The sequence below is a fragment of the Phoca vitulina genome, unplaced genomic scaffold, assembly GCF_004348235.1.
Source record: "Phoca vitulina isolate PV1807 unplaced genomic scaffold, GSC_HSeal_1.0 scaffold55, whole genome shotgun sequence".
Lineage (NCBI taxonomy): Eukaryota > Metazoa > Chordata > Mammalia > Carnivora > Phocidae > Phoca > Phoca vitulina.
In genome coordinates this window covers 340,472-364,722 of record NW_022589758.1, presented here as the reverse complement: position 1 = coordinate 364,722, position 24,251 = coordinate 340,472, and the positions used below count along the sequence as shown (strand labels likewise).

The following is a 24,251-nucleotide window of genomic DNA, read 5'->3' as shown; positions in this document are numbered from 1 at the left end:
TTGTAAGTTTTTTAAAAACCAGCAAAGTATTAGTTAAATCTATACAGGAATCAAAATTACGCATTAGGTAAATACCTACACACATACGTATGTATTATGGGCTGAATTGTGTCCCCCCAAAATCCATATGTTGCAGCCCTAGCCCCCAGTCCCTCAGAATGTGACTGTATTTGGAGACAGGGCCTTTAAAGAGGTGATTTAAGTCAAAACGAGCCCACTAGGGTGGGCCCTAATCCAATCTGACTGGTGTCCTTATGAGAGGAAGAAATTTGGATGCAGAGACATGGTGGCATGGTGGGGGGAGGGGGTGCTGCACACAGAGGAAAGGTCATCTGCAAGTCACAGAGACACCTTAGGAGAAACTAAACCTACCAACCCCTTGATCTTGGACATACAGCCCCAGAACTGTGAGAAAAATTCCCATTGTTTAAGCCGCCCAGTCTGCATTTTGTTGTGGCAGCCCTAGCAAACTAATATAATATGCTTCCCTTACATACTAAATATCTAGCTTGATACCCAAGAACCTGACACATGCTGCCTCCACGGACAGGAACTGGGTGGCAAGGGTATAGATATCGGTCTCTTAAGTCTTACGATTTTGAAACGTGACTCATCTATTTAAAAAATGAACAAAAAATTTACTTCGAATACCCACTGTTGAACAAGGTGTGGGAAATGGGCACCTTCAGATATTGCTGCTGGATGTGTCCCTAGAGAACGGTTTGAATAAATTGGTAAACCTCCGTACAGCTGACAAATGAGGTAGATATACTATAATGGAAGTATCTCCACATATATTAAGAGGAAACAGCAAGTCACAAACCAATGGGGACACTTTTGATTGGGAAAAAAAAAGCAAATCCCCTAGAGAAAAAAACAAAGAGTATGTAATATACTCCAATTTGTTACTGGATTCCTATTTTGTTTTTTTGATGGAGGATTACAGTTTTGGGAGGGGGGACTGATAATAAATAATAAAAACAAAAACTGTCTCTAACCTGAAACTATGAAGAGATTTAATTTCCCCAAATTCAAAATGTTAACATGTTTTTCATATAGCCAAATTGTCTGTTCTGTGTTAGATTAGACTTTCAAAAGCTTAGCTTACTGAATGATACTGCTATTCTTTTTCAGTGGTTCCCAATGAGCAGGGCATGATAACCCTGCCCCAGCATGTTCTGGTAACCCACAGTGGGTTGGTTTGCCTCCGTAGGATGGGATAGGCACACATGGCAGAGCATGAACTTTACCCGCGAAAGACTACAATTCGCTTTATCAAAATCTCCTTGAGAGCAAATCACTAAACAGTGTTCAATGACAGAGAAGGCATTACATATGTGACCGAACAAAGATGTCGTTTACCCTCACACAAGTACAATCCTTAGTATTTCCTCCAAGAGTGATAAAGTTGGCTTCTGTTTTGGGGGTGGGGGCACAACAAGTGATTACTAGTGAGAGTAATTCTGATATGGAGAATGAAAATGTGAATACTTAAATAATTTTAAAGAGAATGAAGAAGTAATCAAATAACTGCAATGCAAACGCATTAGGTTTTAATCTTTATTAACATTATTGCTTTAGGGAATCTTTTTTCCCCTCAACCAGGAACTGAATGCTAATTACATAAAAATATACACATATAAAAAGTAGTTCTCCATTTTCCCAGGAAAAACAAACAATAACTTCCAGAATATTCAAGTGTTTTAATTATAATTAAAGTATTGATCATCTCATTTATTAGCTCTGTAACGTACATATTTAAATTAAATGTTATTAGACAACCATTACAATTTATAAATGTAAGGTGCCACTACTGAGTAAATTGATTCTTCCACGAGTGGATGTGTCCCTTCTCCCACCCACTAATAAAGCAGCAATACGGTTAGTTTAATTTTATGAGTACATGATCCATTGCTGCAAATGCTAATTCTCTTCTCCACCGTGTTTTGTTTTTCTGTGAATGTGTGTAAGTTGGTTAGATCGCACGGGCAACCTCTCTAACGATCAACAGCAAGATGAGCTAGGCTTGGGCTTTCGGTGCAGACTGACCGTGTCTGTCTGAATCAGGTGATCTGACCTATCCTCAGTAGCAAGCACTCTTCGAACTGCTTCCTCAAAGGCCGCTGCGACATTTGTGGCATCTTTTGCACTTGTTTCAAAGTAAGGATAGTCGCCGTTGTCCCTGCACCAGGCTTGGGCTTCTTCTGTAGACACTTGACGTTCACTTATGTCAATCTTGTTGCCCAAAATCACGAAAGGAAAACTTTCGGGCTCTTTCACATCTGCGTAATATATGAATTCTTTCTTCCAGTTACTCAAGTTCTGGAAGCTCTGAGAATCGTCGACACTAAAAGTGAGCAGGCAACAGTCAGAACCTCTGTAAAATGGCGTCCTCAGGCTTCTGAATCGCTCTTGACCGGCCGTGTCCCAAATCTGCATGGTAACAAAATGTCCATCCACCTCCAAATCTTTATTTAAAAATTCCACACCTATTGTATGGAAGAGCTGGATATCAAACTTATTGGTCACATATCTGTTCATCAGAGAGCTCTTCCCAACTCCACCATCTCCAAGGAGAATTACTTTAAAAAGTGAAGATTTTCCTGCCATTATTAATCTCACGATTTTGACTTTAGAACCCTGTAAAATAAAGAGGTACCATTACATTGCTTTAGACCTGTACATTTCTCTACATGATTGTATGAATATCGGTGCATAAGGGAAATAAAGCGCAGAGTCCCCAGTCCTTTCTGTACAGAAAATGCCTAATGCAAGAGCTGTCACACGCTGAGCGCTCGACCACACAGCAGACACAACCCTACTGGTACTCCCTGACACAGCCAGTCAGGGCTCGCTCTTCCCCCAAGCTGACTGAGGCAAGCACTCAAAGCCAAGTCTCACCCCAAACACCTTGCTCTCAACCATCCCTCTCTATGCACAATAAGCCCTGCCCCCATTTCTTAGACATGCAGTAGGAGACCAAAGTAGGCAGGTGTTTGTAACAACTTCAAACAGCCCTTTGGTGGCACAGTGACAGTTTTACTGATGGCTTTCGTCTTGTGCCAAGGGTTTTCTCAATGACCTCCCCTTTCTCTCTTCCAACGCTATCACCATAGGAGCTGGTAACCAGGAAACCAGAGACAGAAGCTGACTGATTTGGCTGTGAACAAAAATAAGCAATGACTGAGTAAATGGACGCCATTCTCTTCATTAGGAACACGATTTGGACTTGGCTAAAATTAATGTCAGCAGCAATGGAATTTTTTAACAAAATATCATAATCTAGTACATTCTGCCCACAAGACTCATTTGGGCAGTTCTAACTCTTAATAAATATGAACCTGGGCTGTCACGTCTGTGTTTTCAGAGGGAATGACACAAATCTTAAAAATGTGGTACTCTAGGGGCGCCTGGGTGGCTCAGTTGGTTAAGCATCTGCCTTCAGCTCAGGTCATGATCCCAGGGTCCTGGGATGGAGCACCGCATCGGGCTCCCCACTCAGCTTCTCCCTCTCCTTCTGCCACTACCCCTGCTTGTGCTCTCTGTCAAATAAATAGATAAATCCTTAAAAAAAAAAAAAATGCAGTACTCTATGTACCCTTTTGGGGAAGCCCCGGGGCAGGATTACACATTTCCCTACACCACAGGCACCAGCCTGTGTGGGGTAGAATTTCAGATGCCCATTTACAAATGGCTACTTTTTTTTTTTTAAGATTTATTTATTTACCAGAGAGAGAGAGAGAGAGAGAGAGAGAGAGTGCAAGAGTACAAGCAGGGGGGCGGCAGGCAGAGGGAGAAGCAGGCTCCTCGCTGAGCAGGGAGCCCGATGCGGGACTCGATCCCAGGACCCTGGGTTCAGGGTCCCCAGATGGCTACTTTTAAGTGCCAACAGGAGCACTGTTCGTATTTAAGGCTTCTGTTTTTATTATTATGGAAAATTTCAAACATACACAAAATTTCTGAATAATGAGAATAATATAATGAAACCCCCATGGATCCCCAACCTAGCTTCACCAATTACCAACTTATGGCAAATCCTGTTTCTTCCATAACTACCAATTCTCCCCAGTTATTTTGAATCAAATTATATCATTTAATCTGTAAATACTTCACTATTACATGGCTTTTAAGTACATTAAAATTTATAAAAGGAGACAATCTTTGGAATAGCACTAACAAAATTTTCTGTAATGATGGAAATGTCCTCCATCTGCACTGTCCAATATGGCAGCCACTTGCCACATGACTACTGAGCATCTGACATGTGGCTGGAGGGAATGAGGAACCGAATTTTAAATTTTATTTAATCATAACTAATTTGAATGGCCACATTTAGAGGCAATAGCTGTAGTGGCCAGCACAGTTCTAGAGCAGAAATGGTTATTAACTTTAACATGAAACTGGATATATTGTGAATCCATCAATGGGAAAGTAATGAAGACACGAACAATAATTATTAATTGACTAGGATGGATTTGGAAATTCACTGCAGTAAACATTATCTGGCTCTCTCCTGGTTATATGCAAATGTGACCCAGTATAATGGAATTAAATACTTCCTGTCATGTGTAAGAATTCTGCATTTCCAACTACATGATACACTATTCTGGTAAAACCTGTAGAACTTGTCTGTAACTCTTATTGGCTCTTTTAAGTTACTACTACAATAACTACTACTATAACTGATACAATTTAAAGTGGCCAACAAAACTGTGAGGCAATCAAAGTACTTACCTCTTGGAGACTTTTTTGAGACTTTTTTGACTTCAGTGGATTGCTCTGCTCAATGCCCAAACTAAATTCATGTGAGAGGAAATCGAAACAATCCCAAACCCCTTAATCTCCTGACAGAGGTAACAACTTGGTAAATCTGTTCCTTTGTTTAACTTTGCAATCTTGCTTAAACAATTTCAATTTATAGAAAAAAAGAATAACAAAACCAACATTGCATACCAGCTATTATGAGATGAGGAAAAAGCACTGGTCTAAGGCCCTATCCTTAACACTCTTCAGTGGTTCTCCAGATTTCCAGATCTAAGTCCAACTTCTAAGACAAGACACCTAGCCCTGCTCCCCATTTCCGGCTTCAGTCATTGACAAATGCATAGTCAGCTGGAACTGAAATTCAATTCCACTTGCTCAGCTCCCTTGCTCTCCCTTGCCTTGGCCCTGGCACATGCTGCTTCCTCTGCTGGTGATCCTACCCCACTTCACCTAACGGCTGAGCCCTCGGAACCACTCAGCATGGTCATCACCAACACCAGGAACCTTCCCCAGCAGCCCCCATTCCAAGACTGTTCCTTTCACAAGATTTTCAAGATACATGAACACAAAAGTTCCATTCTGTGTTCTAAGGATGTAAGAGATGTGTGTGATTCTAGTATATCATTTATCCCAGTATTTGAGTAAGTCTCTAATTACCTTACCAGACACAAAGTTTTATTGCACAGCACTGAATTGTTAGGATCTTCACATCAAATTATAAACCAGATTATGCAATCTAATAACCTCCCCCCAGGTGACTGGTTGCATATATCTACCAAATTTAATCTTAGACATTCCTTGAGATTTGTCATTTATAATTTTATCAGGACACTTTGACACAGTCCTTTTCTTTTTTCATAATAATGTAGGATTTCCTAGTTGGTGCCATTATTCTGATTAAACAAATCTGGGGTATGCTAGACCCATACACCAGGAAGTGGGGTATGATTTTTTACAATTCCCATCTATAATTTGGGGCCTTGCAGATACCCTCTTTGCAAGGATGCTGGCATTTGCTAAAACAATATATATACAAACATTTCTTTGATTCTTACTGTAGAGTCGTATATAAACATACATGGCGATACAGATAACGATATAAACCATCTTATTTCCCACTGAATCCAACAAAAGCTAGCTTCAGGCAATCTATACATTAACATAACCATAACTGGCTTGGAGACATTAAAAATACTCCCTTTTTCTTTTCTAAAAATAGTAAAACCCTTTGAAACTTCAGCATAAGATGAATGAATAAAGGTATCCTGTTATGTTATTTTCAGAACTTACCTTAAAATATAATGTGAAGTCTTTTTTACTACACAGTTCGGAATGATTGCCCACAAGCAACCTCACCAAGGTTAAAACACGACTTTAACAATTCAGCTAAATCTGATAAAGAATCCTGAATAAGAAAAGCATATTACATAGGTCATAAATGTTACCTTAATTGTTCAGCTCAAGCAGCATCATTATCTGCAAAGAAAAAATTAGAAAGCTCATCTTAGCAATGTACATTTAATTTGTTTTCATAGTTTTAAGAGTAAAAACAAAAATTAAAATGTGAATAAATATGACTTCCATGAGCATCTGGATTCTTAATTTAAAAGGAAAACCAGAAAAAATAAATAAAAATAAAAGGAAAACCATACCTGAAAGCTGTCCATGACCTTTCTCAGTCCAAAAAAAACCCTAGAATCATATACTACACTTTTTTTTTTTAAATATTTTTGTCAGAAAGAGAGAGAGAGAGCACGCGCGCACATGCAAGCGCACAAGCAGGGGGAGTGGGAGAGGGAGAAGCAGGCTTCCCGCGGAGCAGGGAGCCTGATGCGGGGCTCGATCCCAGGACCCCGGGATCATGACCTGAGGCGAAGGCAGACGCTTAACAACTGAGCCAGTCAGGCGCCCCCAAATACTACACTTCAATCACTGCTTTTTCAAGAAGGTTTTTGCCTGCCCACCCTTCTTTTCTAAGTTTCACACTCAAACAACTGCAAGATATTTTTAGGATAAAAATGTAAAATATGGGGGCGCCTGGGTGGCTCAGTTGGTTAAGCGTCTGCCTTCGGCTTAGGTCATGATCTCAGGTCCTGGGATCGAGCCCCGCGTTGGGTTCCCTGCTCAGCCCCGCGTTGGGTTCCCTGCTTGTGCTCTCTTGCCCTCTCTCTCTCTTCTCTCTCGCTCTCAATAAAATTTTTTTAAAAACGTAAAATATGTCATTCTTCAAAATTTGCCCAAATTTTGAGTGGCTGAGAATAATCCTCTTCCGAAAAATTAAATAAAGCTAACACAAACAAGAAGAAAGAAGAGTCACAAGAGAGGGAGGGGCAGCAACGCAACAAAGGAAAAGCTGGGCTAAAGCTAAGGCAGCGTTGTGTCAGGAAGCTTCTGGGCAGCCAAGGCCGAGGTGAAAACTTCGTGACAGAAGAGTAGCCCATCATCAGAAAGGAGAAGGGTTCTTGGTGCCAAAGGCCAAGAGCACACAGCCCTGGGCAAACTACCTGACATCCTACCTCCTAGGGCCATTGGGAAGATTCACTTGGTCATGGACAATAGGTAAAAGCGTTTCACCACAGTGCCAGGCTCATTATAGGAGTGCAAGAAGTTTCTGTGGAATGAACACATGAAGACGTCTTTACTGGCAGTTTTAAGGACAGGTTTCTTTCATGACCATTTCTTAAGTCAAATTTCAGTAAGAGTCCTGGGCAGAACAGAGAAGAGGATTATGCAGGCAGACATGAGGAAGCCAAAGGATCCTAACTCTAGAGATCGAATTCAATGTGAAGGTTTCTGAGTGACAGATTATGGGGGAAGCTGGGCTAAAGCACTAGCGCTCTCTTAGTCTAAACCAAAGGTTTTATCCCCGACACACACCTTCTTTAAGCAAAGGGCATTTCTGTGAAACTTACATATGGCAGCCCTTAACTTATAAATTCAATCAACGAATAAATGAAGACTCTTCAAAATTTTGACATTTGGAGTTAAAGATGAAATAGCAACAGTAACAACAGCTGTAACAGTGAACACTGAACTAAGCCCTATAAGCCCCTTCCTCTGCTTCACTGCATCCACTCCTCTCAAGTGTCTCCCTATCCCTCCACTACAGATGAGGACCCTGACTCAGAGAGGTCTACTACCTTGCTTGAGGTCATACAGCTAGGAAAACATGGAGAGAGGGAGATCTCAAGGAAGCTGACTGATCTAGGGCCTGCCACTTAAGCCTATTAGGCTCAGCTGCCTTTGCATTTATTTCTGAGGGTTTTCCTGTTGACTGCTGAATGAACACAAGCAGCTGCGATGCTAAGAGTCTTTCAACTGCTGGCTTTATTTCAAGAACTGCACAAGAACAAGGTAACCTGACAGAACTAGTAGTGTTCAATCCACTGACATGTACTATAAATAAAGCACATCTAGGGGCGCCTGGGTGGCTCAGTCGTTACGCGTCTGCCTTCGGCTCAAGTCATGATCCCAGGGTTCTGGGATCGAGCCCCGCATCGGGCTCCCTGCTCAGCGGGGAGCCTGCTTCTCCCTCTCCTGCTTCCCCTGCTTGTGTTCCCTCTCTCACTGTCTCTCTCTAATAAATAAATAAAATCTTTAAAAAAAAAATAAAGCACATCTAACTGTGCGTAAGTTTTTTTTTTTTTTAAGATTTATTTGAGACCGGGGCGGGGGAGGGGGGAAGCAGACTCCCTGCAGAGTGCAGAGCCCAACGCAGGGCTTGATCCCAGGACCCTGGGATCACAGCCTGAACCGAAGGCAGTCACTTAACCAACTGAGCCACCCAGGCGCCCCAAGTGCCGAAGTTTTAATAGAATTTCAACAGTTTAAACATTCTTTTTTAAGATTTTATTTATTTTACAGGGAGAGAAAGAGAGAGGGAGGGAGCACACGCAAAAGGGAGGAGGAGCAGAGGGAGAGGGATGAGCAGACTCCACGCTGAGCATGGAGCCTGACATGGGGCTCGATCTCACAACCCTGAGATCATGACCTGAACTGAAATCAAGAATTAGACGCTTAACCGACTGAGCCACCCAGGTGCCCCTAAACATGTTTTAAATGAACTGTCAATCAAATGTTGGCAGAACTGTGAAGCATCTCCCCAGAAGCCTAGTGTTCCACGGAGTAGGTGAAAGCAGTTTTTAAACAAGTACTTAATGAAGTCTCCTGTGTGCCAGACACTGTGGATGCAGTCACACCCACCCAGTCCCTGCCACGTGCAGCTTGTAGTTGGGTTAAGTGACGATCTGCACACAAACCCATGTGTGTTACAACTATGGCAAGATCTACAAATGAGGCACTTGATAGAGAGTGCAAGTATTCATGCTGAACCAGAAACCAAACAACTTAAATAGCACAGGGGATTCTGCCCAGCATCTCCCTCGGTGAGTGACAGATGCAGTGTGTAAACCTGCAGCTCTCTCAGTCAGACCCAGGCCCCACATGTGAGTATTTCATGGAGCCACCTGTGATTCCAGACCTCAGGGGGACTTAATTTTCATACACTACGACCCTGTAACTCAGCCAGCTACTTCACCTGCTGCTCAGTTAAAAAGGTGGTAACTTCCAAGGCCAGAGGGAAACTGGGCTGTGTTCAAGTGTGTTAGTGAGAGACTACACACCAGTTTCCAGTGCGGGCTCTTCCAAAGCAATGTCTCAGTGATCATTTTAGCTGCATGCTGTCCATAGGGAGCAGCCTCATCAAGGTCTGATTCCACTGTAGGGGGATTTGACCCAGGGTAAGTGGGTCTGATCACAGGCTAAGCCCAGTAGCAGGAAGCTCAGCAACAGGGGGAGAAAACCCCAAGAAAAGCAGAGGGAGCCGGAGCGAGGAAGTGGCGAAGGAAGAGGCCAAGGCAGAGGAAGAGCCCAAGATAGGCCTGAGCACCTGGAGCCCAGAGAGGGAGGAGAGTGCTATACACAGGGGACTGGAGGGAGCGGCTCTGAAAGAGGCAGGGCCTGAGACACGTGGGAAGGATTTCCATCTACACCCCTGAAATGATGAGAGCACTGAAAGAGCTTCAGCAGCAGGCAACCTGATCAGATGTGGAATCCAGAAAGGTAACTGGCTGAGGTGAGGGAAAGAGGAGGGCCTCGGGTAGAGCTTCAACGGATGCCCTTATGATCCCTTTCAACTACCAATGGCATCAGCTGGCTTTGGGATTGAAAATGGTGGCTTTTCTGCCTTGTAGGTGGATCCTGCAGTAAGATGTTCACTCTGTGGCTTTATACTTCACCTCCCTTTCATCTTTTCCTCTTGCCACCCCTTGCAAACTCCTGCTCACCCCTGTAGATGCAGCTAGACCTCATCTCCCACTGAAGTCCCTTCCCCCACATTCCTAATGCACCCTGAACATGCCTCTAAGTGCAGAGGTAATAATAATGAAATTGGCATACCTACTATGTCTAATAAAAATGAAACATGCTTGGGGCACCTGGCTGGCTCAGTTGGTAGAGGATGCAACAACTCTTGATCTCGGGGTTGGTTCGAGCCCCATGTTGGATGTGGAGATTACTTAGAAAAAAAAATAAAATGTTTAAAAAAAAAACTCTCTAAAAAGATTGAGTTTCATGGAAACACATTATACCATTAAAAAATGCCCATACTTTTCCCCGAGTTATCAATTTTCTAAAGTATAGCAGGGGCGCCTGGGTGGCTCATATGGTTAAACATCTGCCTTCGGCTCAGGTCATGATCCCAGGGTCCTAGGATCAAGCCCCACGTCTGGTTGCTGGCTCGGCTGGGAGCCTGCTTCTCCCTCTCTCTCTCCCCTGCTCCTCCCTCTCTCTCTCCCCTGCTCATGCTCTCTCTCTCTGTATCTCTCTGTCTCAAATGAATAAATAAAATCTTTTAAAAAATAAAAATAAAATAAAGTATAGCAAAAAATACATCCCCATACTATTCTAAAATCATGTCAAAAAGAAAAAAAAACAAATTTTGCAAAAATGTCAATAGTAGGGCAAATGCAAATGCCCTAAATGCCTAACTGGCGATGTTTTGCACTCCCTGAGGAAACATGGAAAGGTGGGACTGTAGAAATATGCTGCTGCTGAATGATAAAACTGCATGCATACCGTGATCACAGCACAGAAAACCTTACAGGTTTATATTAAAGTCTGCAAGAGGGGCACCTGGGTGGCGCAGTCGGGTGAGCGTCAGACTCTTGGTTTCGGCTCAGGTCATGATCTCAGGGTTATGAGATTAAGACCCATGCCAGGCTCCAAGCTCAGTGTGGAGTCTGTTTCAGATTTTCTCTCCCTCTCCCTCTGCCCCTCCCACTCGTGCACTCTGTCTCTCTCAAAGTCTTTAAAAAAAAAAAAGATTTATTTATTATTTATTTATCTGAGAGAGACAGAGAGCAAGACAGAGAGCACAAGTGGGGGTAGGGGCAGAGGGAGAGGGAGAAGCAGACTCCTTGCTGAGCAGGGAGCCCGACGCAGGGCTCAATCCCCGGACCCTGAGATCATGACCTGAGCCGAAGGCAGACACTTAACCGACTGAGCCACCCAAGTGCCCCTAAATAAATAAATCTTACAAAAAAACCCAAGTAACCCAATTTAAAAATGGGCATAAATGGTCAACATCATTAGGGAAATGTAAATCAAAACTACAATGATATAGCACTTCATATCACTAGGATGGCTAGAATCAAAAAAGACAGACAATAAACAAGTGCTGATGAAGATATGGAGAAACTGGAACTCTCATACACTGCTAGTGGGAATGTAAAATGGTGCAATGATAGTGGAAAATAGCCTGGTGATTCCCCAAAAAGTTAAACATAAACTTTCCATATGACCCAGTAATTCTTCTCTTAAGAGAAATGAAAACATACTCCACATAAAAACTTGTATGTGAATGTTCATAGCAGCATTATTCATAATAGCCAAAAAGTGGAAACCACTCAAATGTCCAACAACTGAATTGTTAATAATATTACATGTGGCCTCCCATTTATATGTAATGTTTGGAATAGGCAAACCCATAGATAGAAAGTAGATTCGTGGTACCAGGAAATGGGTGGGGAAAGGTAAATGGGGAGTGATTGCTAATGGGTACAGGGATTCTTTGTGTGTGTGTGTGGGGGGGGGGGTGATGAAAATATTCTGGAATTAGGGTGATGGTTGCACAACTTTGTGAATATACTAAAAGCCAACGAATTGTATACATTAATGGTGAATCTTACGGTATGTGAGTTATATCTAAAGAATATAGGTGTACATTTATAGATGCACACACTCACACAAACATGTATACGGCCTAAGAATTGTCAAATAAGACCCTAAAATTAGATTTATGCAAAGCCACGAATGATCTCCTTGTCCCTTCATCAGTGTCCTTTTGAATAAACTGTTACACACACAGTAGATAGCTTAGGATTACAATACATGTGCTGGCACCAACACATGCTGTCTACAGCACACACTAATCTGAATGGGAAAATGGATAAGTAGGTCACTGGCAGCAAAGAAAATGAGCTACGTTTTCAGCAGATACCTCAAAAGTAAAGACAAAAAGCACTGTATGGCCACCCTTTACTTTTTACAACACTGTTTTTCCAACTTTTCTATTGTATACTTTTAACTATCAATTATTTACAGATAGTTTATTTGCAGTACCCTTTTCTCTGGCTTTCCCCAACCCCTTGCTGGTTTCCAAAGCCATTATACTACAGTAAACCAAGAGGGAGTCAGATCCAAGCAGAAAAAATATAAATCTCTAATAGGAATGTTTGTAGGGATTAAAGGCAGATATTTTTTATTGTTTATAGATCCAACTGCCTCCATTCTTAACAGATAACTAACCCCATTTATTTCTTCATTATTTTCATTATATAAAGGTTTAGAGCATGGCATTCCAAGGGCCATCCAACCTCACAAACCTGTCCCAATTATATCACTACAACTCACCGTCCCCACACCTATCACAGGAATTTACAGCCCAGTCTTTGTTCAGGCCCTTATCTTGGACTGGGAGTTCCCTCCCAACACCTAGACAGCTAGGAAAATCCTAGTCATTCAAAGACCTCACCTCATCCAAGAAGCTTGCCATGGCCACCCCCAGAAACCTAATCTTCCTCTTTTCTTTGCTCTCATCATCATTTCCACCTGATTACAGCTCTCACTCGTGCTCTACGCGTCTCTTCCTAATTACAATGTCAACTCCCTAGGAGGGACACACCACACCTAATTCTATCCATTCATTTGTCCTTTTTTTGGTTCTGCGAGGTATCAAATAAATGCAAAATTAAGAACAAAGAGAAAACAACTTCCTCCTTTATTCTATTCTTATTTTTCTATTTGTACTTTCCGCGCTTACAATTCTTTGTTCAATCAGTTCTTCCCCCATTCTATTTTTGAAGTCTATTAAAATGTGTGGGAAGGGACAAAAAAACTGATTCTTTCTTGCAAGTCTAATGAAAACGCCACTTTAAGTACTACTGGCTCCAACAGGGAGCTGGTGAACATTAAAAACGACAACATTCCTCTAATAAGCTGCCGAAGGGAGAGTAGGCTGGGTTTGTAAACTGCTCTGCTCAAAATTTCAGATTTGAAACACATATTCTGTAACCCCTGACTAGTCCTTACTTCCAAACACTTAAATTGAATTTATCACTCTTGTTTTAAATTTAGGAACAGATTTTTTTCCTCAAAATCACACATTCCTTTTGCATTTATCCTGAATGTCCTAGTTTAGAGGCATACCACTTATTCTGAGGTTCAAAGAAACTAACCAAGGAAAGAAACACATGGATAATCTCTAAATTATTTCTATTTTCGCTTAGAGCTGGATTCATTCCTTGAATCTTAGTATCAGTGTCTCTCACTTAACAGCCTAATTAGTTCCACTCTGTTTCCAGTCTTCTTGGTTGTCTTGCTGAAATGCATGAGCAAGAAGCAAGTCAGAAGTCACCAAGTCTAATGGGTGCTTTATCTCTACAGCAAGAGGTCAACACACACACACACAGAAGACTTAAGCAAAATACCATAGGAAGAGACCAACTTGGAGGCACAACTTTTTTTTAGAGGCACAACTTACCAGATGAAATAAATCATCTAGTTGACCACTGAACATTACCTCACAGAGATAGCAAGAGAAGAGAAAAACTGTAAATCAAACTACACTATCACAAAGCAAGAGTAGAACACCCTATTTGAAGAACTCATTTCAATAAACTTTTTTAAAGATTTTATTTATTTATTTTAGAGAGAGAGAGAGCGTGAGTTGGGGGGGGAGCCTAGGGGGAGGAAGGAGGGGGAAAAAAACCTCAAGCAGACGCTGTGCTGAGAGTGAAGCCTGATATCGGGCTCGATCTCACGACCCTGAGACCATGACCTGAGCCAAAACCAAGCTTAACTGAATGAGCCACCCAGGGGACCCAGTAAGTACTCTTTTTTGAAGATAAGTCACCTAATTAAACTTTTAAGAAATACATACTCACAATTTTGCTTAAAACACAAGGCACCTCTGTAGTTAGGTATGCGAGCTAATCATTAACAGTGGTGGAGAGAGTGGAAGGAAAAGTCTTCTCAAACCATCTTGAAAATACAGAGCACCATGATCAGACAGAACCTTCTGCAATGATGGAAATATTCTACTCCCGCACTATCTAGTACGGTGTCATTAAGCACACGTGGCTCTGAGCACTTGAAATGCGACTGATCTGAGGAACTGAACTTTTAATTTTATTTAATTTTAATTAGTTTAAAGTTAAATTGCTACATGAGTATTGGACAGTTTGGGTATAGAGTGTGCTTAATTGGGGAGTCCATGAAGGAGCTGCAGGGGGAAAACACACCTCCTAGAATGACAGGTGAAATAAGGATGAATGTACAGATGGAAGTGTGTGCTTCAGCTTTTCTCCGGAAAGAGTACAAAGGGTTTCATCTGATTCTTAAACGGATCTGTAATGATCAATACATGTCCACATCATTTGTGTGTGTATACTTTTTTTAAGGTAAACTCTACCCCCAACATGGGGCTCAAACTCACAACTCCGAGATCAAGAGTCGCCTGCTCTACCGGACTGAGCCAGCCAGGCGCCCCTACATCATTTGTATATGATGCGGGATCCATTTGTGTTACTCATAATACCCTCCAGACTTTCATCTTTACTTGGCATCACTATTTCCCCATTCTCTCCCTCACCTGTGAGACTTTATTAATATTACATTTTGACCATGAACTGTGACAGTTCAGTGAACAGACTTACTCATGAGAAAATGCTAATCCTGGAAGTGAGGATAACGTTTTATTCTCTGTTCTGTTTAATGAGGTCCTTAAAAGAACACCCATAAATCTACCTATAAGACATTTACCTGTGAAAGACACTTAAACTGCTTAATAAAGAAAAGAGTTTTTTTTAGTTTAAGGTTGTTTAAGATACTTCAGGGTTGCACTGTGAGGGACACAATTCAAAGAGAAAGAAATGGATAAAAGTCACAAGATAGGACTATTGGAAATTCTGGCTAGGTTTCAGGAAGAAGACTGCATTGTGAAAGAAATGAATTTAAATATGCATGTTAGCAAAATGCATTAAAGCAGCAAAACACAAATTAAATATGATCTAAAATGATCTGCTGTAACTTAAGGGAACATTGATTTTGACTCAAGTCAGGTAAGAAACCAGGTGTCTTTAATTTGGAGCAGAAAAGGGTAAGGTCTGGAGAACTTCCATAAAAACCCAGGGAAGAGTTAGTACACAAACACGACCCATAAGGCATGAAGCCACAGCAAAGTAGAACTTCTTGGCTGCTAAGAAATTAAGTAAGAGGAGTGGGGATTTCCCAAGATGTATTGCAAGAGGACAGCTATATGTCTAGCATATAGGACTCAACTGGATTAGAGGAGCCCATTCTGCAGGGAAGTTGTTACCAGGTCAAAATGAGAAGACACACAAGAGCACTGCAGCTGGCTTACAGGAAAGTTCACTTCATCCCACTTCTCCATCAACGATGCCCAGTTTGCTCCAACCAAGGTACTGCTACAAAAAGCTTCCCAAGTCACCAGAGAGCTCCTAAAGGCCAATCCAGGGGCTTCTCCTCAGTCCTCATCTAAATGTCCTAAGGGACACAAAGCCCTAAAGCAAATAAAGAGAAAAGTGCTTCTCTTAGGACTTTGCTGTGTATGCTTCCAGAAAACACCTCCACAGTTGACCACCTGGTACAGTGAATTCTCTCAGATGTAGCCATTTGTCTGGATGTACATGACATAAAAACTCAAAGGGTACTCAAGGCATTTTTCTTAAACAAATAAAGGAATGGAGGCCCAACTGGGAAAGGATCTTATGAAACATCATATCTCTAGCTGGAGGCATAGGTGGGACCTCTAAGTGTGAGCCGGGACCCAGCCATCATTACTGTCTCTATTAGGTCTAAACAGCCTGGCAGTGACCTTGAAAATGCTTTCTATTTAATGGTCCTTAAAACTCCCCTTCGCTGGGGCACCTGGGTGGCTCAGTCAGTTAAGCATCTGCCTTCAGCTCAGGTCATGATCCCAGGGTCTTGGGATCGAGCCCCACATCAGGATCCCTGCTCAGTGGGAAGCCTGCTTCTCCCTCTCCCACTCCCCCTGCTTGTGTTCCCCCTCTCACTGTGTCTCTGTCAAATAAATAAAAATTTTTAAAAATATACATATAGGGGCGCCTGGGTGGTTCAGTCGTTAAGCGTCTGCCTTCAGCTCAGGTCATGATCCCAGGGTCTTGGGATCGAGCCCCGCATTGGGCTCCCGGCTCAGCGGGAAGCCTGCTTCTCCCTTTCCCACTCCCCTGCTTGTGTTCCTGCTCTTGCTGTCTCTCTGCCAAATAAATAAAATCTTTAAATATAAAAATATACATATATATATACACACACACACACATACAAACCCAAAAAGGACAAGAAGAGGGAATAACTGTAGATGAGAGACAGCAACGAAATTGAGATGGACAGCAAAATGTCCTAGTAACGACAAACGGAAGAGATGAGGAACGCTAACCCGGGGAGAAGCAGCTAACAATGAGAAAGCTGATTCCCAGGGCAGACCTGAAGAGGCACACTGGCACTTCTTGACACTTCTTGAGACAGGCTGGCCAGGCTGAAAGCACAAGGGTTTCTCCTGAAAGGCCACAGACCCCATGACCACCCTCTCTGCACCTAGAGGCCCCTTTCGCCACCGGCAAATCTACTCCCTAAAGTGTGTAGAGCAGAAAATGGAGATGAAACCCTCCGGACAACAAGGGAGAGAGGATCAAGGGTCAGTCTGCTTAGGCAACAGAGGCAGGGCAGACTCTTCTAAACTCCTGAGGGAGCCACAGAGGTAGCAGACATCTGTAAGACACCATGCAAGCTGGCGCTCAAGGGAGTTCATGGCTTCAACATGAGATTGTACCACGTTCCTTTCCATGACACTGTTATCTTTGCAAAGCTAGGTTTTCCAGGGCTGGTGTGATAAAAATCAAGTACTACGCAAATGTTAATGAGGAACAGGATATGAAGGTAGCAGCTGTTTGCTCCAAAACAACTATTTATGAAATTTTTTTAAGATTAGAGGAACTCAGGGTGCCTGGGTGGCTCAGTCAGTTAAGCGTCTGCCTTCAGATCTGGTCATGATCTCGGGATCCTGGGACAGAGCCCCACATCGGGGTCCCTGCTCAGTGGGGAGTCTGCTTCTCCCTCTTCCTCTGTGCGCACGCTCTCTCAAATAAATAAATAAATAAAATCTTAAAAAAAAAAAAATACTGGAACTCCTTCCAGAGAATGTTCTGCATTCACCAACGTGTGGTCCTCAAGCAGTTCTTCTGTTGTTCTGTTCTGACTTCCAACTAAACCATATATGTATTTTCAGGTATGTTTATCTAATCACTGCTCTGATTAAATACACAAGTGAGAAACTGCACAAACTAGAGCAGGTGCCTAGCTACACACCATAGCCAAGTGAGTTCTAACTTTTTGAACCTGTTAAATCAAAACACTCCTCTAAGGGCACCTGGGTGGCTCAGTCGGTTAAGCTTCTGCCTTTGGCTCAGGTCATGATCCCAGGGTCCTGGGATCAAGTCCCACGTGGGGCTCCCTGCTCAGCGAGGAGTCTGCTTCTCCTTCTGCTCCTCCCCCTGCTCATGCTCGCTCTCTCTCTCAAAAAAAAAAAAAAAAAATCTTAATAAATAAACACTCTAGCAAGTTCTAGAAAAGAAATCTGTAAGGCTTTTTTCAGGCTTCTCTAACACTGGCAACGCAACCACTCATATGAAAACTACCTTGGCCTCTGTACCCAAAAACCTAGTCCAATTCACAAGAACTTGGAATTAAAATAGTTCAGTTTACATTGAACTAACAGTTCAGTTTGTTAGTTTACACTGCTCTGCTAGCCTTCACACTTGGATAATGAATGTGGCCACAGAATGAGTATATCAAGTTGCTCCATACTGTTTCTCCGTCCCCTATCAAACAATAGCATAGATTTGTAAGGCATCAGGCCTTGGACAGAAGTGGAGTCTGTGTCCAGATTTCCCACCATGAAGTGAGCTGGGTTCAGTGAGGGCAGAATGTAAACCCTGACTGCCTGCTTCATTTCTGTATTTCTTTCAAAATACACACCCGTTTTCCCCACCCTGTGCTGATTTAGCTGTCAGCTTACTTGCATTCATTTACTTCTAGCTGTCCTCTCTGTGTTCATGATAGGCAACAGCATTCTAAACCCTGTATCCACCTTGGTCAAAAATTAACAAAAAGTAATGGAAGAATACAGAATGTGGAAATACCCAGAGTTCAACTTTCACAACATGTACAATATCAAGATTCACTCTGGGAAATACCCAGAGCTCAACTTTCACAACATGTACAATATCAAGATTCACTCTGGAAAATAGAGATTTCTCCTCCAAGGTATCTAACAAGCCTAGACACCCCCAGCCTTCCTGGCAAGCACAGGCCTAGGACTACCTCCAGCCTTACCTCCTCAAGACAAGGAGAGGCCAGGCCTTCTCCACCTGCTTATACACCCGGGTCCCCCAGGCCTCCTCCACCTGCTTATACACCCGGGTCCCCCAGGCCTCCTCCACCTGCTTATACACCCGGGTCCCCCAGGCCTCCTCCCTCAGGTATCCAGAACGTGCCTCTGCATCACAGCTTTCCCAACTCCCTGAGGCATGAGTTCATCGCCCCCCCACCCCAATCCTTAATAAATGTTCTCTGTTGATGACCTACTTAGTCACAAGCCCTATTTTCTGGTCCCCGGTTTTGACTAACAAATTTATTACCTAGCTAGCTTTCAAGTGAGACGCGTTTCTCAAACATACAAGCACACTTCTATTTGGCTTATTCCCTACTGCTGCTTAACCAGCATGTTGCCTGGAGCGGAACTACTTGGAAGCCAATAATATGATGTCTCTACTTGGTGTCATATAATCTCATAGAGATTGTAAAGTACAACCATCTCATTTTACAAAGAAAGAAATGTGGTGACCTAACTTGGCCAGAGCAGCAAGCCAACTATAGATCGAGCAAGACTCCTCTGAGGCCAGTGCATGTTCTTCCTGCACCAATTCCTCTTGACCCTTCCCAGAATGAAACCCTTTAAATCAGGAAAGAACATATATAGCCCTTTGCTAGATCCCATATGATAGCAATCACTTCTAGGTGTACAATTTAGCATCCCCTTTACCCCATAGGAGATAACTCCTGATAAGAGACAGAGAAATCTGTAATTAACAAAGAACATGCTATCCATCAGCATGAGTCAAAAGCAAAGCTACCACAAAAGATGCCATCTTGGCTGCATGAATAACACTTTCACAGTGATTCCTAAACAGAGAGCCAAACCTTTTTGACTCCTTACCCCCAAAGTTCGCCTAATAGTTACATCCACCACCACAATGAAGTAGTACATATACTGAAGGGCCTAGTCTTAGACAGGTATGGTGAAAATGGCTGGAAAACAACAGAAAGAAAAGAAAATGATATAAAAGTCATTTTTAAAAATTTCACCATTTATTTCTTGATTTCCATGATAAAATGCATGCATAACTACTGCCTACTGAGGCTAAATGTAAGGAAAATTTTATGCTCAACAAGAATGGCTCCTTGTAAATATTGATTCTTGTAAATATTCAGATGTGGTCAACCTAAAAAGCTATCAGAAACACATCAGGGGCGCCTGGGTGGCTCAGTAATGATCTCAGGGTCCTGGGACTGAGCCCTGCATCGGACTCCTTGCTCAGCGGGGAGTCTGCTTCTCCCTCTCCGTGCCTCTCTGCCTACTTGTGATGTCTATCAAATAAACAAATAAAATCTTAAAAAAAAAAAAAGAAACACATCAACTGTTCCCCATTTCACCTAAGTCCACCCATAGTAAACGCCCTTACAGGTACCTGTGTGTGCGTATACAGGTATTTTGTTTCTTAATGACACCTAGCCCCTGACCTTGGGTAGCCCAGGCAATAAATTTTGTTCCAGGACACAGTCAGAATCTGATCTTACGATTATGATTAGACAGACTATAAGCTTCGCAGAGTTGGCAACTCCCTATTGCCCTTCATATCACCAGCACCTTCGTATCAGTGCCCAACAGACTGCCCAGTGTTTACTGACAACTGGAATAATACAGAAACCAAACCCCTAAGTCTATTTCAACAGCTCTGAATGGCTCTCAAGTTCTTTTTGACACTTTTGCCCTTAAAAAAAAAAAAAAAAAAAGATTCTGGGGGCACCTGGGTAGTTCAGTCAGTTGAGCATCTGACTCTTGGTTTCAGCTCAGGTCATGATCTCATGGTTGTGGGATCAAGCCGGGCGGCCGGCTCTGTGCTCAGCGCAGTCTGCTTGGGCTTCTCTCTCCCTCTCCCTCTGCCCTTCCCCTGCTTGCATGCTCTCTCTCTCTCTCTCTCTAAAATGAAAGAATAAAATCTTAAAAAAAAAAAAGATTCTGGGGGCACCTGGGTGGCTCAGTCAGTTGAGCGTCCGATTCTTGATTTCAGCTCAGGTCATGATCTCAGGGTCCTGGGATCGAGCCCTGCGTGAGGTTCCCACTCAGTGGGGAATCTGCTTGAGGATTTTCTCTCCCTCTCCTTCCACCCCTTCCCCCGCTCACGTACATGCACACTCTCTAAAATAAATAAATCTTTAAAAAAAAAAAAAGATTCTGTTATCAGAAATTATTTGCTCACTCCTTAGTCTTTCAAATGAATGAATATGCCTCTTGGTCAAGGGAAATCTCTTTAAGTTCTCAAATTTTCCCCACTGTTCTTTCTTAAAATGATTAGGAGGTATCCTAAATAGGAAAATGACATTGCATTTGAAGAACTACAGAAGCGCTGAAAGGTGAGCCTCAGAGTTAGACTGCTGTAAAGCAGGGTTTCTCAACCCTGGCACTAGTGGCATTTTGGGCCAGACAACTCTTTGTTGTGGAGGGCTGTGCTGTGCACTGTAGGGTGCTGGGCAGCACCCACAGCCTCCACCCACTGGAGGCCGGCCAGCAGCGCTCCCCGTCAGGTGAGGACCAAATCACCTGCAGGCACAGTCACATGTGCCCCCGGTGAGAACTAGCGCTCTAAACTCACAGAAGGGGGCGCCTGGGGGGCTCAGTCGGTGAAGCGTCTGCCTTCGGCTCAGGTCATGATCTCGGGGCCCTGGGATGGTGACCCGCATCAGGCTCCCTGCTCAGCGGGGAGTCTGCTTCTCCCTCTCCCTCCATGATCGCTCTCGCTCTCACTCTGTCTCAAATAAATACATTTAAAAATCTTAAAAAAAAAAAAAAAAGAAAACAAAGCAAAACTCACAAAGGCTTGCCCCGAATCCTGCCTCTGCCCTCTTCCCTACTTGTGTGACCTGGGAAACAGACCTAACCTTCCTATGCCCCCAGCAAATTCCTCACGAGTAAAATGGAGCTAATAGCAGAGAACTGTTGTGAGAATTAAATGAAACGATGTATGAACAGGATTTATATGCACATAACATCCAGTGCCAGAGTGACTGCCCAAGAAATGGTAAGAAATGAGGGGAGGCTAAAAATTAACTTCTAGAACCAAAGGAACTTAGCTGCAGGCCTCCAGAGTACTGTAGTCTACATGGAAGGAGTGGTAAGGATAGAAACGAAAAGACACGAGAGGATGGAAAAGAGGAAGAGCGCTAACGTATTTCCCCAACCTCTAAGAGAGTCAAGGCCAATGATGTTCTCCTTAGTTTTCGTTGGTCTACTATAACCTCACAAATGATAAACCAAAAATATCCCCAAATCAGAAAACTCTCCAAAATAAGTCACCAAACCAGAAACTTTTTAGTATAAGCAAGAGGAATTTAACTACAACGACTACACAAAAATACTAAAAGCACCCGGATCATCACACCATTGTCTTAGATTTGGGGATCTAAATAAGATACTGAGAGTTATGGACAAGTAGTGATTATAATTTCGACATAAGCTCCTGAAAGAGAAACTAAGCACAGCCTTCCTAAAAGGCTGAAAAAAACCCGAACAGTTCTGGGTTTCCTTCATCTCTCTAGTTCTGCTACACGAAACAGTTTCTGAGATTACAGGCAATTTAGGGATTTTCCACTACAATGGTATCAGAAAGACAAACATGTAAAAATTTTTAATTTTAAAAAAGCTATCAAATTCTATTGATTTTATCAGGTTGCTCAAATCTTATAAAAAGACTGTGATCACATGACATTTTGGAAACCAGCAGAAAAGTCATTCCTCAAAAGAACCATGGTCACGGGATGCATCATCACTTAAAAAGAAAAACAACAACAAAAAGACAACTAATACCACCCCAGCTATTTGGTCAGCACTTTAAATTCTCATCTTGCCTCTTGACCAACTAAGTTGGAAGAAAGGAACACGATTCTGAAACCTTAGCCAGAGTCTCCATCAGATAATGCCCCAAAATGCCGCCAGCCCCTAGAACTGGCTCCACATTCCAAACTCCTTAACTGAGTGGTCATTAACACATTGGCAAATGTTCACCCGGGCAGCCTGTCAGAGGTCGCCAAAATCAAACCCTGTGAGCGCCTTTGCTTCCTCTACGTTAATCATTCGGGGGTACGGTCTGTCTGGGTGGGCTGGGGCGTGTGGATGTGTGTGTGGTGTGTCCCCGAATGGTTGGGGGAAAGGCTGGTGTATGTGTGTGTCCCCGAGGGACCGGGTGTCTTTGTGCGTGTGTGTGTGTTTCCCGGGGGTTGTGTGTGTACCTCTCCCCCCCTCCCCGAGAACGTACGTACGTGTCGCTCTCCCCCGGCGTTTGAGTCCGTGCGCGTCCCAGGTGTTTATGGATCTCTCTTTCCCCGGGTGTTTGCGTGCGTCTTCCAGATGTTTGGGCGTCTCTCCACGTGTCCCCGCGTGTTTGGGTGTGTGTCCCTCTCCTCGGGTTGTGTGGGTGTGGGAACTCGTCTTTTCTCCTGCGTCAGTCAGTAGGAGACAGGAGGCAACAAGCCGTCCCCCGTCCCGAGACGGACGATTGCCCCGCGGCCCCGCGCACCCCCGCCCCGGCTGCCCGAGGGCCAGGCCGCACTCGGGGCCCATGAGCCCCCCCCAGACCCTGACGCTGGCGCGCCCGGCCCCGGCCCCCGCCCGGCCCCGAGGGGCGTCCGCGCTCCACTCACCTCGTGGCCACACAGAGGACGCCCGGGGAGCTCCCGGCTGGCCCGTCCAAGTGCAACGAGGAGAGCAGGTCGGGGACCCGCGGAAAGGAGACCGGAGCGCTGCCGGGGTCCAACTCCAGCTACTCACGTCCAGCACCAAGGGAACAACATGGCGGCGGGCTGGGGCGGGGCCCGGGGAGGCGGGGCCTGGACGGTGGGGCCCGGGGAGGAGGCGGGGCCTCGAGGCTGCCGCACGGCCAGCCCTCACCTTCTCTCCCGGACGCCTGTCCTCAAGCTAAATCGTCGTTTTTCCCGGGGTCGGCTACTCCTCGTGTCCTCAGCTGCGTTCCGGCGAGAGAGAGCACGAAATAATAGTTATCTTTAAAAGTTTACCTGAAGTGGAAATAAACAGATCGCATCAGCACAATCACAGGTTTTTGTGATTACCGTAAGAAAACGAATATGCAAACAGTAGATGAAAAATGGAAACAGCTGTGATATTGTGTCATAACAGGAATTTTTAAAAGTAAATGTAAAACTTTTCCGTCATCTTGTTAAAATACCGCCTCTGTTATCTCTAAATATAAAGCAGTAGTGCAGAAAGACTATTGGAAAACCTCTTCTTAATTCCTCACTTTAATATATGGAGTTGAGTGCATGGTTCTTATGATACGGGTCCCTGGAGGGACTTTTACTGACCTCTCAGTATATTTTGTGGGGTAGATTTAGTTTGTTTGTATTGCAAGAGAAGGACCTCACTTTTATGATTTCCTGGGCCCACAATCATTAAATAACCTCTGGCTCTTTAGGGAGTCATTTTCCGGTAAAGAATCTAATGTAGTCTTTTCATTCAGCACTAGAAAAAGTATATTTTAGGACAGTTTCTCACAAGTATTAAAGACAATTTTAGAATACTTCTGACAATGAGACCT

At 43.5% G+C, this 24,251-nt stretch overlaps 1 protein-coding gene across 4 annotated transcripts; it reads right to left on the bottom strand.

Moving 5' to 3' along the window:
- Nucleotides 1–1,546: 1,546 nt before the first annotated feature.
- RAB9A (RAB9A, member RAS oncogene family) lies at nucleotides 1,547–23,594 on the bottom strand. Of its 4 annotated transcripts, XM_032389720.1 has the most exons (5): nucleotides 23,341–23,594; nucleotides 22,960–23,136; nucleotides 7,281–7,375; nucleotides 6,210–6,240; nucleotides 1,547–2,640 (listed from the first exon to the last, which is right to left on the bottom strand). In XM_032389720.1, exon 5 carries the CDS (start codon nucleotides 2,608–2,610, stop codon nucleotides 2,005–2,007), a length of 606 nt encoding a protein of 201 aa, XP_032245611.1. In that variant the 5' UTR covers nucleotides 2,611–2,640; nucleotides 6,210–6,240; nucleotides 7,281–7,375; nucleotides 22,960–23,136; nucleotides 23,341–23,594; the 3' UTR covers nucleotides 1,547–2,004. The 4 variants fall into 4 exon arrangements, with proteins under 4 accessions (XP_032245611.1, XP_032245612.1, XP_032245610.1 ...); XM_032389721.1 differs by lacking the exon at nucleotides 7,281–7,375 and having other exon boundaries at nucleotides 22,956–23,136; XM_032389719.1 differs by lacking the exon at nucleotides 7,281–7,375.
- Between the last annotated feature and the right edge of the window lie 657 nt (nucleotides 23,595–24,251).

Excerpts from the sequence above, each read along its gene's own strand:
- RAB9A (XM_032389721.1), bottom strand. The coding sequence starts at position 2,610 with ATGGCAGGAAAATCTTCACTTTTTAAAGTAATTCTCCTTGGAGATGGT.